Source organism: Lactuca sativa, chromosome 8, assembly GCF_002870075.4.
Source record: "Lactuca sativa cultivar Salinas chromosome 8, Lsat_Salinas_v11, whole genome shotgun sequence".
Taxonomy (NCBI): domain Eukaryota; kingdom Viridiplantae; phylum Streptophyta; class Magnoliopsida; order Asterales; family Asteraceae; genus Lactuca; species Lactuca sativa.
In genome coordinates, this window is record NC_056630.2 from 252057213 (window position 1) to 252071295 (window position 14083).

The 14083-nt window shown below is 36.4% G+C and overlaps 1 protein-coding gene across 5 annotated transcripts; it reads left to right on the forward strand.

The window, feature by feature from the left end:
• Positions 1 to 998: 998 nt before the first annotated feature.
• On the forward strand, positions 999 to 4546 carry LOC111900931 (uncharacterized). Of its 5 annotated transcripts, none has more exons than XM_023896798.3 (6): positions 999 to 1392; positions 1523 to 1618; positions 1695 to 1962; positions 2033 to 2164; positions 2848 to 3320; positions 3609 to 4546. In XM_023896798.3, exons 3-6 carry the CDS (start codon positions 1710 to 1712, stop codon positions 4143 to 4145), a joined length of 1395 nt encoding a protein of 464 aa, XP_023752566.1. In that variant the 5' UTR covers positions 999 to 1392; positions 1523 to 1618; positions 1695 to 1709; the 3' UTR covers positions 4146 to 4546. The 5 variants fall into 5 exon arrangements, with proteins under 5 accessions (XP_023752566.1, XP_023752567.1, XP_023752564.1 ...); XM_023896799.3 differs by having other exon boundaries at positions 1708 to 1962; XM_023896796.3 differs by having other exon boundaries at positions 999 to 1344.
• The last annotated feature ends 9537 nt before the right edge of the window (positions 4547 to 14083 follow it).

Sequence of the window (14083 nt, forward strand, 5' to 3'; positions counted from 1 at the left end):
GAAGAAATGAGGGAAAAAATGGAGTTTGGGGATGTGTTGGAGATGCCCTAATACTTCTCCTCTTTCCTTATCAGATTTAATTTTGAATCCTGATTTTCTCCGTCTCGACACTTATCTCTCAAAACTCCCCCCTTTGTCTATATTTGATGTCTTATGTTCTATTGTTTCATCATATACTGTTATTTTCTAAACGCAACGTCGCAGCCTCCTTCAACAAATCGCAGCTTCCATAAACGCATCTCAGTTCTGCTTCTACACGGCTTCAAGCGATTTTGTATTCTATAATTTTCATAGTGTTGCTGATTTTTATTCTACTCAATCTCCATTGAAGGTAATTTTTTTTCACTTTTAGGATTCAAGCAAATTGATATTATGTTTGATGTTAATTTTTTGCTGAGTTTATTTGTTATCTTTTGTGATTTATGTATTTGCTTATTAATTATCTGCTAGCATAAAATGGCTCGATGCCATCAACTTAATATGAATATTATTTTTCTAGGGATCATGTTTCATTATGTGCCTAACTGGTTGAATATCGTGCTTCTAGGACTGGTGTTTCATTTACTCTTGATATTCTTTATGATATTGATGTTGTTTGTTTTTTTGTAGGATTTTACTTTGCAATATCATACCTGAAGATGAATGGTATATGTTCATCTGGATGACCTCCACGTGTTCGATGGAATGTCTGGCAAATAAGTTCTATCTTGGGCTTCAAAATTAAATAAGAAGGAAAATTTAAAGGACAATAATTATGAAGCACTGGATTAGACTGATGATGCTATAGTTGACCAACTAAAACTATTTTTTATTAGAATTATTAGAATAAGAAGATACAGGGTAGTTGACTAGTTGTATCCTGTGGCAAATGTTGAATTACATAAGCAAAAGCAAAATGTGGAATTGGCTGCTAGGAAAAAATTGAAGGACCAAATGTGGAAAGAAGTTGCTTATAAGGGCTAAAGAGAAAATGTTGCGTTTATAAGTGTTTTCTCCAGGAAGCTGAGCATAACCCTAATGGAGCTCTCTCCGTCGTTCCCTCTAACAGCAGATAACTTTCTGATCTTGTTTGTGTTCTGATGCTGTCAACGAACCGATCTAGTTGATTTGTGGTGAACTGTAAGATCTAATTGATTAGTTGTCAACGTACCATAAGATCTTTTTGGAGTTCTGTTAGTTGATTTGTGGTCAACGAACCGTAAGGTCGAAACTCGTTAAGCTTTTTGCAAAGAGAGAGGGCGTAGCCACCGTGAGAGCGCCTTACCAGTTACGCAATCCGTCAGCGGCCGCCAGACCTTCGAAGAATGTGCGTTAGTTTGACCTCATTTTACAGCCATCCATCAGGTAGTCAGTTTTACGGATTTCGGCTTGAATTACCGACTGTCAAATTTGGTAATTTTATCACTTTGCATAAATTTGGGTTTGAGAATGAAATCCGATGTGTGTTTGGGTTTGGTTATTTTATGTTTTTGAATTGTGGGGTTTTAATTTAGTTTAATTTTATAATTATGTTTGATATTAGGATTCATGATTGAGACGCAGAAGGAAAAAATTGTAGGCAATACATACAAACAGAGCTACATTGAACTTAATAGAAATCACATCCCCCCATTTTAAGGTGATTTCATATCTGTTTCTCGCAGTTTTCTGATTTGGTTTTGATTATTACTATTGTGACTTAATTTGGATTGTAGTTTGCTTCTATAGAAATGAACACATCAAGAGAAAGCTCAGAGGAATTTGATAAAGCCGGTTTAGACCTTTTCAAAGCATCAATGAAAGCTGCTAAGGACATTTTAGACAAACATGAAGGCAATGATGGAAAGTTGCCACTCCAAATGGCAGATTTTTGTGGACCCTTTGATATGTTGGCAAATCTTCAGGGAAAGTCTGAAAGAATGAATTCGACAGAAGAGAGTCGAGGTGGTGTGCTCTTGGCGTGTGTTGAAGCTGAGCTATTCGGTAGCTAGATTTTACTGTCTTGATCTCTTTCCACAATAAACTCTTATTCTAAGCATCAAATACTTTGCAGATGTGGCACAACAAATTGTGAAGGATTGTCCTGAACTTGCAGTGAGTGAACGCATTATCCTCAGAATTCTTGCAATTCTTGCTCGAAAACCTCATGCATTTGGGAAAAAATATAATCCGATTCAAAAATACAGTAAAAATCTCTACTCCTTAATATATATACACACACATAAATAATGGAACTGAACTTAGAATTTAATATAAACATTATAATAAATATTTTTGGTAGCATGTTGGAACGAACATAATTGACCTTTTGTTACCATTTAATGAAATAAATATTGCCAAAGAATTTACCCATGTTTTGAAGACCGGACTGGCCGGTTCGACCGGAACCGGTCGCGGATGCTCTCTCTCTCTCTCTCATATATATATATATATATATATATATATATATATATATATATATATATATATATATATATATATATATATATATATATATATATATATATGCTCTCTCTCTTTCTCTCAATAGTTGAACAAGTAAACAAGCCACATGCTCTCTTTCTCTCTCTCATATATATATATATATATATATATATATTCTCAGTCAATATGCATCCCTTACCCCTACAACTTAAATTACTAATGTTTATGTTTAAAGTTTCAACATTAAATAAATAAAAAAATGCAAATACAATAGATAAGGGGCAGAATAGTCCTTTAACATGTGATGGGTACTAAAATTGTTATGAAACTTTCCAATAGGGACCAAATGTGCAACAATTTTTTTTGGACATGATCCATAATGAACACCTAAACACATGCACCAAAAATGTAATATAGTCTAATATCATTTATTTGGTTTCTTAGTTTATCAATACGATGCGAATGATGGGCATGTTGATGAGGGAAATCAAGCAGTGCAGTTGCTTAGAACCATTTTACCAAATATTCCCAAACATGAACTTGATGACATGCCAAGTGGTTCTTTGTATCCGATTATGGAAGGAATATCTTCATCCAGTGTCCTATTTGTAGCTGCAGAATTAGGCAACACGGTATTTGTAAATGAGCTAATCCATCATTATCCTCAACTAGTAGTAGAGTTGAATGATAATAAGCAAAGTATATTTCACATTGCTGTCTTACATCGTCATCTTGGAATCTACAACTTATTGCATCGCATAGGCTCAATCAAGGATTCAATAATTAATCTTGAAGACAAAAATGGAAATAATTTGTTGCATTTTGTTGGAATCCGAAAGGAGCCGCTGATGGATAGTCAATCACAGTACCTTCAAGGACCAGCTGTACATATGGAACGAGAACGACAATGGTTCAAGGTAAGCATTTTTTCTCTTTGTGTCTTTTCATTCTCACAAATGCAATTGACTTTAGATTTAGTTTTTGTGCAAAATACCTTCTTTCAGTTTGTTATATGTAAAATGCATGTTAAAGGTAAAAAAATGTGCCTAGAGTTGAGGTTTTAGCATGACACAACCAAAAAAATATTGACGCAAGACAATAAAATTGGGATGGGAAAGCTACATCTTTTTCTTTCATGTGGCGCCTATTATTTATAATGATTGATATGGTCTTTGATCATAACTACCTAATCTATATGTTTATAGATGGTTTCAGATATGCTCCCTCCCTCACTTAGGGAAAAGAAGAATAAAGCTGGCCTAAGGCCACGTGAATTGTTCACCAAGAATCATAAAGAGCTACTTTCCAAAGCTGTAGATTCTGTGGAAAAGACATCTCTTGAATTAATGGTGGTTGCATCAGCTATAGCCATTATATCTTGTGTGATTGATATTGCATTTGTAGGCAGATACGGAAAAGACACAGGCAGGAGTACGTTTATGTTTCATCAAAAGAACTGGTCCATTATATGGAATGGTACCTCTCTTCTATTAGCCTACACCGCAATCTTCATTTCGTTATCCATAGTTCGCTCTAGCTATGTTGAACGTGATTTCTTCTCTTCATCACTTCACAAGCTCAAGTCGGCTGAAATAGTACTTGGCATATCTTTCATGTTCCAGACTTTAGCATTCCTTCACAATTTCGTTCTGCTCTTCCAAGACATCTCTCTGAAGATCCCATCCCTTATGCTAATAATCTGTATCGCGGTCTTTTATCTATTTCGCCATCGCTTCAATTAGTCACTCCCAGATTCCTTATCCAAACAACGGCTTCTCATGTCAATGGTATTTCATATTGGGACCTGAAATATGCTATATTTGATATGATTCCTAATCTATTTCGTCATACATATGGTTGCTTTAATTAGTCTGTGTCAACTTCCTTATCCAAACAGTGGTATCTCATGTTGATGGTATGTAGCTTCTACAAGACATACATGTTTTCAGGAGATATGTGGATGATAATACATGTAGTTTCTCGTGTGGATGGATCTTGAAATTGCTTAGTGAGCAGGATCCAAAATAAATCAAGGTGTGAAGATCCAAATAAAACTAAGAGTCTTTGTTATATACATTTGTACAGGCCACAATGAGAGTTGTGATGAAAACGTAACAATTTGAAGTGTTCATGTCTTCCAAAATTTGCAAAATCCAAACACACCCTGGACCTTAAACCTTGATGTGGAAAGAAAAGCAGGTCCAGCTTTTATTGCATAAGGAAAATTCCCATGAAAGGGAAAAGACGAAAATAAAAACCAGTTGCTAGGACTATGTTTGAATATAATTCAAACGTGGTTATCATCTGGTATGATAGATAAAAATGTTCTCTAGTGACTAGTAAAACCTTAAGGAACAAACGGCCCTTGAATACTTAACAAAAAAAGTCTTACGCAAAACTAACAAAATTGGTAGAAATTGACGTATGCATAAACTTCTAATCACCCATCACGGGATTTATTATTTGCAAAAGACAAAATTATGTGATTGGTCTGTGCTTTGTAATACAAAAAGTTACGGGGTAAATTACTGATATTTTTTTTTTCTGATGATGAGGGGCTTGAGTATTTAATTTTGACCCACTTAGAGATTGTAATGTCATTTTTTTTATCCTTTTTATTAAATTATAATTTATAATAATATTAAATTATAAGGGACCCTAGAGACCCTTTAAACCGCACCCAAACCATTCCTCTCTATTCTCCCGTCGCCCTCCTTGCTCCTTCACCATCACCACTAGTTTTAAAAATCACCAAATTTAAAATTGAAAGCAATTTTTTTGTAATTTATTTTGTCATGTGTCAGCAAAACGTGTTAAGACCATTTCCTAATGTTTTTTTTATGATAACAGTACGTTTTAATATTGACCTATATGAAGAGATTGCTTTATCATTTTTTTATTAAATTATAATTTATAAGAATATTAATTTACAAAGGACTCCACATACCCTTTCAAACCCACCAAACCCTCTCCATTCCTGTCGCTCTCATTCACCATCACCGGTGTGAACAGTTAGCATGAAAGGGTGTGAGGGGGTGTGGTTGACCTTCGATTTCACTTTCAACGAGGTCAATGGTGTTGGTTGCATGTGATTGGAGTGGCGTTGAAAATTTTCTTCTCCTTGTCTTCACTAGCAGAAGAAGCACCATACTCCATATCAACGTCTTTTTTTTTTTTTTTTTTTTTTTTTTAATAGCGTCTTCATTGGGCTCTATTCTTTCTTCAAGCAATGACTTCTTTTCAGACTTAGATTTTTGTTTGTAACCACTGTATTTTCTTTATCACCATCATCACTAGCCTCATTATCTTTAGATTTCCTTTTATTGCTTTTCTTTGATGTGGTTCCAGAAACATTTCCACCTCCATTACTGTATCTGAAAACAAAATAGAAATTCATTATACTAACATATAATCCTAACCAAAAAGTTTCGATCCATTTAACATTCAAACCATTTCTTTTTCCCATTTTTTTTTTTCATTTTATCCATTTGACTCGTAAGAGATAAAACATAATGCTAATCAACCCACTAATCAAATACATTATCAAGTATTTTTAATCCTAACCTTGATGTGAATCATGTTCGATAACATCTTTCATGACATCAATATTTTTACAAGGATCAGCACCTGTGTCATCAAATCAAGCCCCTCCTCAACTTGTTCACAAAGTTTATCACCAAGTAGTGTCGTCCTTTTCCCTATCAATATCAAGAAAAAAGAAAATCATGAGCCACATGCCCACAAACACATATAAACTGTTGTAAAACAAACTAATAGACGCGCAAGGAAACCGACAAATAATATTGAGAATTATATGTCGATTAGTTGCGAATAATAGATTCAATTATTATTATTATATATAGCAAGTTTCGTCCAGAAATCAGATCAATTCTTCTTGATTAGATCTGATTATAAGAAAGGTAGAAGAAGACTGTCATGTTATTATTGGACGAATTAACCATAAGACAAAAAAGTAAAACCGACCTATTGATTGCTGATCTTGATCTTGAAGCAACTGCACGGATCAGACTCCTGTCCTTAAAGGTTTTTACTTTGCTTCTACTGGCTGTAAGCAACAGAGTAAAACCCCAAGATTTAATGCAGCTTGATCGATATTCCAACAGCACTGGAAATCGACAAACACAAAACGACTACTTGGAAACCAGAAAAAACGCAGAGAGAGAGAGAGAGAGAGAGAGAGAGAGAGAGAGGGGAGAGCTTTCAGATTTCGTGAGGTGTTAATGCGGCTCCTAAGGAGCTATATTTATAGGTATTGTAACCCTAGAAGGCATCAAACGGGCCCCCATAGGCCGGCCCCAGAAACCCTAGGGCGATAGCTTGCTCTCCAAGCAAGCCATTTCCTGATCCTTCTAGAATACCCTGACTTGTCCTCCACGAAGTCAATGCGAAGTCAACGCGGGTCAACCATTTGACAAGATCGGTCAAACCGGCTTGACCCGAGCTCGTCAAAAATAAAAGCTCCTCAGCTCCCAGCGACCGATGCGTCGTACGAAGTGCAAAGTGCGCCTAAATCGCGCACTCGCGGCGTCGGCTAGTGCTAGGCTAGGCTAGGCGCGCGCGTGGGCTTGGCCCATTCCTTTGATCCACTAAAGCCTTTGAAGGTTTACCAAGGGAATAGGCTTATAAACCCACAAAAGTTTCTTCCCCCCACCAATGTGGGATACAAAGGAAATTGCCAACTTGCAATTCCTTTATATATAAAGTTCCAACAATCCCCCACCAAGTTGGTAAGTTTCCTTTCACTCAGACAGATGATGTTACTCGGGTGTCACGAAGATTAACCCTAGTTTAATGAGAACAAACAAGAAGAGATCGATTCAATGGTATCCTTATAGGTTTAAACCATGAACCTTAATGACCTCTCCGGTTTACCCCCACACATCACAAGTCATATTTGTGTTCTCCCTGAGCGCTATTATGGCCATGCGCTATAAATCCTTTTCATGACCCTTTAGAAGATAAACCACTAATCTTCACTTGAGGCGGCACCACCTCTAGATCATATAGGCAAAGTTTTACAACATCTTCATTGCTTAGATGTCTCCAAAACTATGTTAAGAGTCGTAACTCAACCTCGTTCTCGGCAACGACGTACTATCCTACCTCACATGGATCTATCATGAATGATAGTACCTTCTATCGTTAGTGATTTCGTTGTTACCCGTTAAACTTGAAACTTAGGAGCACTAATGTCAAGTTGGGTTTCCATCACTAAACGATTCTATTGTGGTTTTATACCCATGACTCTCGTGGTAGATATAACCAAATCTCTTGTCAGAGGTTTGGTAAACGGATCTACCAAGTTCCTACTTGTCATGACATAGACAACCTTGATGGTACCACTTTCAATTAGTTGTCTCACAAAATTGTGTCGCAGACCTACATGTCTTGACTTCCCATTATATACCGCATTATATACTTTAGACAGTGTGGCCTCACTGTCACAGTACATGGGTATTGAAGGCATCAGAATATCCCACAAACGGATATCCATAAGTAGATCTCGAATCCACTCTGCCTCTTTGCCAGCTGCTGCTAAGGCAATTAGCTCTGCTTCCATCGTTGAATGAGCTATGTATGTATGTTTCTTGCTCGCCCAAGAAATAGTACCACCAGCTAGAGTATAAATCCAACCACTTGTTGATTTTGAATCACTAGTGTGATCAAGCCAGCTGGCATCAGAATAACCTTCAAGTATTCCATTAGATGACGAATATGTCAATTCAAAAGTACTTGTCCTTTTCAGGTATCCTAGTACTCTTCCCATTGCCTTCCAATGCTCCGTCCCTGGATTAACAGTGTACTGACTCAATTTGCTTACAGCGAATGCGATGTCAGGTCGCGTGCAGTGAGTAGCATACATCATACTTCCTACTGCACTAGCATATTCTAGTTGAGCCACTGCTCGACCAGAATTCACCTTGAGTTTTACACTTGATTCAAAAGGAGTATTGAATTCCTTAATGTTCAAATGTTGAAACTTTGTCAAAATTTTCTCTATGTAATGAGATTGACTCAGAGAAATCTGACCACCTGTCCTCTTCACCTTGATACCAAGAATAGTATCTACTTCTCCAAGATCTTTCATCTTAAAGTTCGAGGATACGTATTTCTTCGTCTCAAGAATACCTTCTAGGTGAGTGCCAATGATCAGCATATCATCAACATAAAGACATATAACTACTATATAATTAGGTGTATATCTAGAATAAATACACCTGTCAGCACTGTTGTGCTGAAAACCAAATGCAGTCACAGTGGTGTCAAATCTCTCATGTCACTGTTTGGGAGCTTGCTTCAACCCATACAAAGACTTAACAAGTCTACATACTTTGTTTTCTTGTCCAGGTATTACGAAACCTTCAGGTTGCTACAGGTAAATCTCCTCTTTGAGATAACCATTCAGAAAGGCTGTCTTCACATCCATTTGATGAATGTACAATCCTTTCAAAGCTGATATTGCTATGAGAGTTCTAATCGAACTAATTCTAGCAACTGGGGCATAGGTATCAAAATAATCGATCCCTGCTCGCTGTCTATAGCCCTTTGCAACCAACCTTTCTTTATAGGCAGATATGGATCCATCAGGATGATACTTCTTCTTGAATATCCATTTGGATCCTATGGGTCTTCTCCCCTTAGGTAGATCAGCTAACTCCCAAGTTCCATTACCCATAATTGAATCCATTTCATCATTGATTGCTTCCTTCCACAGAGGAGCATCCCGAGACGTCATGGCTTCAGTAAAGGTCTTAGGATCATGATCCAAATTAATTGAAAAGATGACCTCTCTCGTCCCTTTCTTTTGTGTTCCTTCGACCAAATAATAATAGAAATCATCTCCAAAGGTTTTCTCAATTCTAGCCCTAGTACTTCTCCTTGGTTCCTCCACAATGGGAGGAGGTGAGAGTATATCTCGAGAGGTACTTGTAGGTGTTGTATGACTAGAGTTTTCTTCATCCTTAGAAAACTTGTCCTCAAAAAATTCCACATCTCTGGATTCCACAACAACACCTGAATCAATATCTAGTAGCCGTTAAGCCTTGCTATTTTGAGCATATCCAATAAATATACTCTTATTAGCTCGTGCTCCCAATTTGGTTCGCTTAGGATCGGGAGTCCGATAATAAGCAACACACCCCCACACTTTCAAATAGTCTAGGTTAGGTTTTCGACCTTTCCACAACTCATAAGGGCTTGTAGCAAAGTGGGCCTGAATCGCGCCATTTCGCGCACTCGCGGCGTTGGCTAGTGCTAGGCTAGGCTAGGCGTGTGCGTGGGCTTGGCCCATTCCTTTGATCTACTAAAGCCTTTGAAGGCTTACCGAGGGAATAGGCTTATAAACCCACAAAAGTTTCTTCCCCCCACCAATGTGGGATACAAAGGAAATTACCAACTTGCAATTCCTTTATATATAAAGTTCCAACATAAACAAAGCAAAAATCTTCTTAAACAACCCTAAACTCACCTGAAAAGCAATAATAGAACACTTGTTTGCTAGATATCGAGCCAGCCGACCCTTGTTTTTAGCAAATGCACGTCCAATAAAAGATGAAAGAAAAATCAACCCACATTTCAATGAAGGTGTTATTATATTATATCTTCTGTGAAAATTTGAAGGAGCATGAGAAACTCGCAACTTTCAGTAAAATCACGAATGAGACAGAAATTTCATTAGTCTCCACATGTTAACCAAACGAAATCATTCAAACAAAGGATATCGATACATATATACAGGTACCTTTAGAGACTACATTGTATTTGTTGAGAACATCAACGTTGATTCAAATGGATAAAAAGTGGCAATCCTTACAACCATTCCAAATTGATTAAGTGGCAATCCTTACAACCATTCCAAATTGATTAAGTTGAACTACTGATCGGTTATGAACAACTTATGTGTTCTGCCCGATTTCATCCATACTGTGGGCCAAAAACAGTTTGTATCGAGGCACAAATTCGTAGAGAAGATACATCATTAGAGACAACAATCTCTATGTTAGTGGCAATGTGTTTTATTTCAACCTCTAAAAAAATGAAAAAAGGGTTTATGTTGAGGAAAGCAGCTCGGTTTTCAAGGTTTAAGCGCCGATGTTTCAGGAAAATATTTATCCGTCTACTTTTAAAGGAAATAGTTATGGAATTGTAGTAGCCAAATCACGAAAATGGGTTGGTAGTTGGGTGACCGGATACAATAGGTAATAGTGATGGAATAAGCAGGTCAATATCAATTTTGTCCCTCTTGAAAGCAAAAAAGTTAAGTTTAGAGACAATTTAAACCATAAGCAGGTCAATATCAATTTTTTGCCTCTTGAAAGCAAAAAATTAAGTTTAGAGACCATTTAAACCAAAACCAAAAAATTGGTTGGGATAAAGTAGTTAACCCAAAAAGAAAAAAAGATAATGTGGGCAGACAAAAAGGGGAGAGAGAGTATGTCATAGAGATGATCCATCAAGAGGTTGAGAAAGGTGTCATCCGATGAAAAAGGAGAAGGAGAAAAAGGGGTTGGTCTTTTTGGTCTAACATATGTGAGAAAGAGAAAGGTAATCAAAGTTTTAAGGTTTTAAGGTTAGGAGGGTGTTTGGAATTCCTTTTCAAAGTGACTTTTTGGACTTTTAATTTTTTCAAAAAGCTAAAAGTTTAAAAAAATGTTTGGTAAATCTAAAAGTCTTTTTAAAATGACTTTTTGGCAAGAAGAAAAAGAAAGGGTTTTTAAAAGCTAGGATTTGTGACTTTGGTGACTTTTGGCTTTTTGGCATTTCCTCTCTTAAAAGTTAATCCAAACACATTTTAAAACCATCTTTTGGAAAAAACTATAAGTCAAAAAGTCTTTTGGTTGAAAATGACTTGTTAGGCTAAAAAACAATCCCAAACACCACCTAAGGTGGGCCATGTGATGCAAACAATCTAAAAAATAAGAGTATATTAGACTATCCTAATATATTTTTCTAACTATGAGAGTCCATGAGGTATGCTTTTGTTTTGTGGTTAGTTAAAACAAAATTTTTAAATAATTTTATTTATTATATAATGATTTATATAATTCATTTATTCAAAAAATTATTTAACAAATTATTTTATTTCCCATAACACCACCGCCACCATCCACCAACATCACCTCCACAATCATTATTGTTTTGGTCAAAAATTACACAAGTACTAATCAACCAAATTGAATGAGAGGTTGTGATGTTCAGATTGTGTAATAGCAAATGATAAAAGAAAGTGACATAATTGTTTACAAGGAAAGCCCGTGATACTTGCTAGGATCTCCGGCACAAAACCTTGGGAGGTGACAATGATCACCTGCCTTGATGATTTTGTTAATGTAAAATGATGCTTACAGAGAATATTTAAGTAAAAAACAAATGAACAATTTCATAGAGTAAGCTTAGAATAAAAAACAGTATATTGTGTGCGAAGTACAAGTGTCGATTTATAGTCTAAACTATCCAACAAGATGTCCAATATTTCCAGGATCCTCTATGACCAGCTTCTTGAACGTTATTTGACTAAGTATTCCAGGTCTTTAGCATAGTTGAGATGATTCTTCGTTGAGAATTCGTCTTCCCTTGACTACTTATGCACTGCACACGTGTTAGTTATGAACAAAATATAACCGTTATAAACATTAATAAAAATAATAACGGTAATAGCTAGGTAATTTTGAAATCCAACGGGTAGATAACTAGCCGTTAACAGTCAAATCAACTTCAATTCCTCAGTATAAATAGAAGTGATCAATCCTTTAATTTCTTATTCGTGTCAATTTTCTTTGCTTTTCTTGTGTTATTAGTGATTTCGATAAAGGTAACATTCTCTCTACTCAATCTCCTTTCTCCACTTTTTCGATTATGGGTAAAAAGATGGTTGTTCTCACAAGAAGATCCTAGGTATTCCTGAGGACGATTTCACAAATCAAAAGGTCTTGTCCTATGATGAGACATGCTTCTTCGATGATGGTGATATCGAAGCGTTGAAGACTAATGGTGCCTTCCCTCCTGAAGTAGTTGTAACGCCCGTAGATCCGAGCTAGTCAATTTAGACAATGAGCATCAAAAATGAGTTTTTGATGGAAGATTATTTAGAAGAAGTAATCTTAACCAAATTGTAGAATATGTCACAAGGGTTCCGTACATATAAAGAATGTCGAAATCCGAGTTATAACGAAGAAGTTATGGCCCGTCGAAGTTTCGCGACAAAACCGGCACGACACTACGCGACGTAAATTGTGAATTTACGATAGAGGACTTTTTGGCCTTAGTGATCTAAACAAAAGTTGTAGTATACATAAAACCGAGAGTGTGCATAAAAAGAACGCCCAAATCTGACTTCGCATGAGGAAGTTATGATTTTTCTAAGATTTGGCCTAGCAGTGCACGACCCGAAACTCGAATTCTAGATCAAGCAGTTTTTGGCCAATGCGGCGTAAATGAGAATTGAATATCTCATTAATAGGAACTCAACGACAAAAAGACAGACGAAAACGGAGTATGTATGTAGAAGTTATGAATTTTACGCAGACATTTAACAGTGTAGTCACCTTCTACTGTTAAATTTAAGATCGGTCGAGAATTAGCCAACAAAGTCAAAAGTAAAGTTGTAAATCTTATTTTTACCTACGCGTGGATATAAAGAACGTCAAAAACGGAGCTCGTATGCGAAAGTTACGGATTTTAGAAGTCGGAAGTGTGCTATGCAAAAATGGGTGATGTCACACCCCAAAACCAGAACGATGGAAACGTTCTGGGGTGGATGACGTCATGTCAAGTATCACAACACATGCATTATAGTAATCAAAGTACAACAAAACATTGCATTAGTAGTAATAGTTTTACATGGTTACATTACAATACATCAAAGTAATACAGAAAAATGTAATAAGTACAGCAAGGTACTAAGCTATCTTCATCAACAGCTCCTGGGATGTACCTGTCTAATTTCAGACCTGAGAATACAAGTTATTTGAAAAGCGAGTATCAACATTTTTACAAATGCTGGTGAGTTCATAAGTATTTAATGACATTTCATTCAAATAGCTTTATAAAGTAATAGTTTAAGTGTTTACAGTGCATTAGAGTTCTTTCTAGAAAATCCTATATTTTCTTTAATAAAAGCAGCCTTCTACCAAGACTGGTCAGTGTTATGTGGTAAAAAGTGGTTTTCCCTTAATTGCTATCATTATCAAAATACTGAATTTGATTATTAAAGAAAGCAAGAGACAACAGGGAAATAACATATGCCTCAGCAGTGAGGACTGCTGACTAAGAAGGCAAAGGAAACATAGACTCCAGGAGAGTATCGAACTAACGACACGCCTGGTTCAGTCTAATAAGAAGAGACTCAGACCCCAGAAGGTACCAAATGAAAGGTACAACTGGTAAGGTCTAACACAGTGAAAAACATACCCCAGACAGTATCAAATGAAAGATACGTCTTGTAAGGTCAAAACAGAGAAAACAGACCCCAGACAGTATCAAATGAAAGATACGTCTTGTAAGGTTAAAACAGTGTGACTCTGAAAATGAATTACCAGCATACAGTGTAAATTGTCGGTGAAATACCGTTACCTTAAGGCCAATGAATTATAAGGTAACCCGGGATACTCGTAACCATACCGACTAGAGTAACAGACGCCCTACAAGCATCTAAAATATG

Bases quoted from the DNA above. Each gene is read 5' to 3' on its own strand.
- LOC111900931 (XM_023896798.3), top strand. From the start codon at position 1,710: ATGAACACATCAAGAGAAAGCTCAGAGGAATTTGATAAAGCCGGTTTA. The intron at 1,963-2,032 runs GTAGCTAGATTT...AATACTTTGCAG, and splicing joins TGTTGAAGCTGAGCTATTCG to ATGTGGCACAACAAATTGTG. The intron at 2,165-2,847 runs GTAAAAATCTCT...TTGGTTTCTTAG, and splicing joins TAATCCGATTCAAAAATACA to TTTATCAATACGATGCGAAT.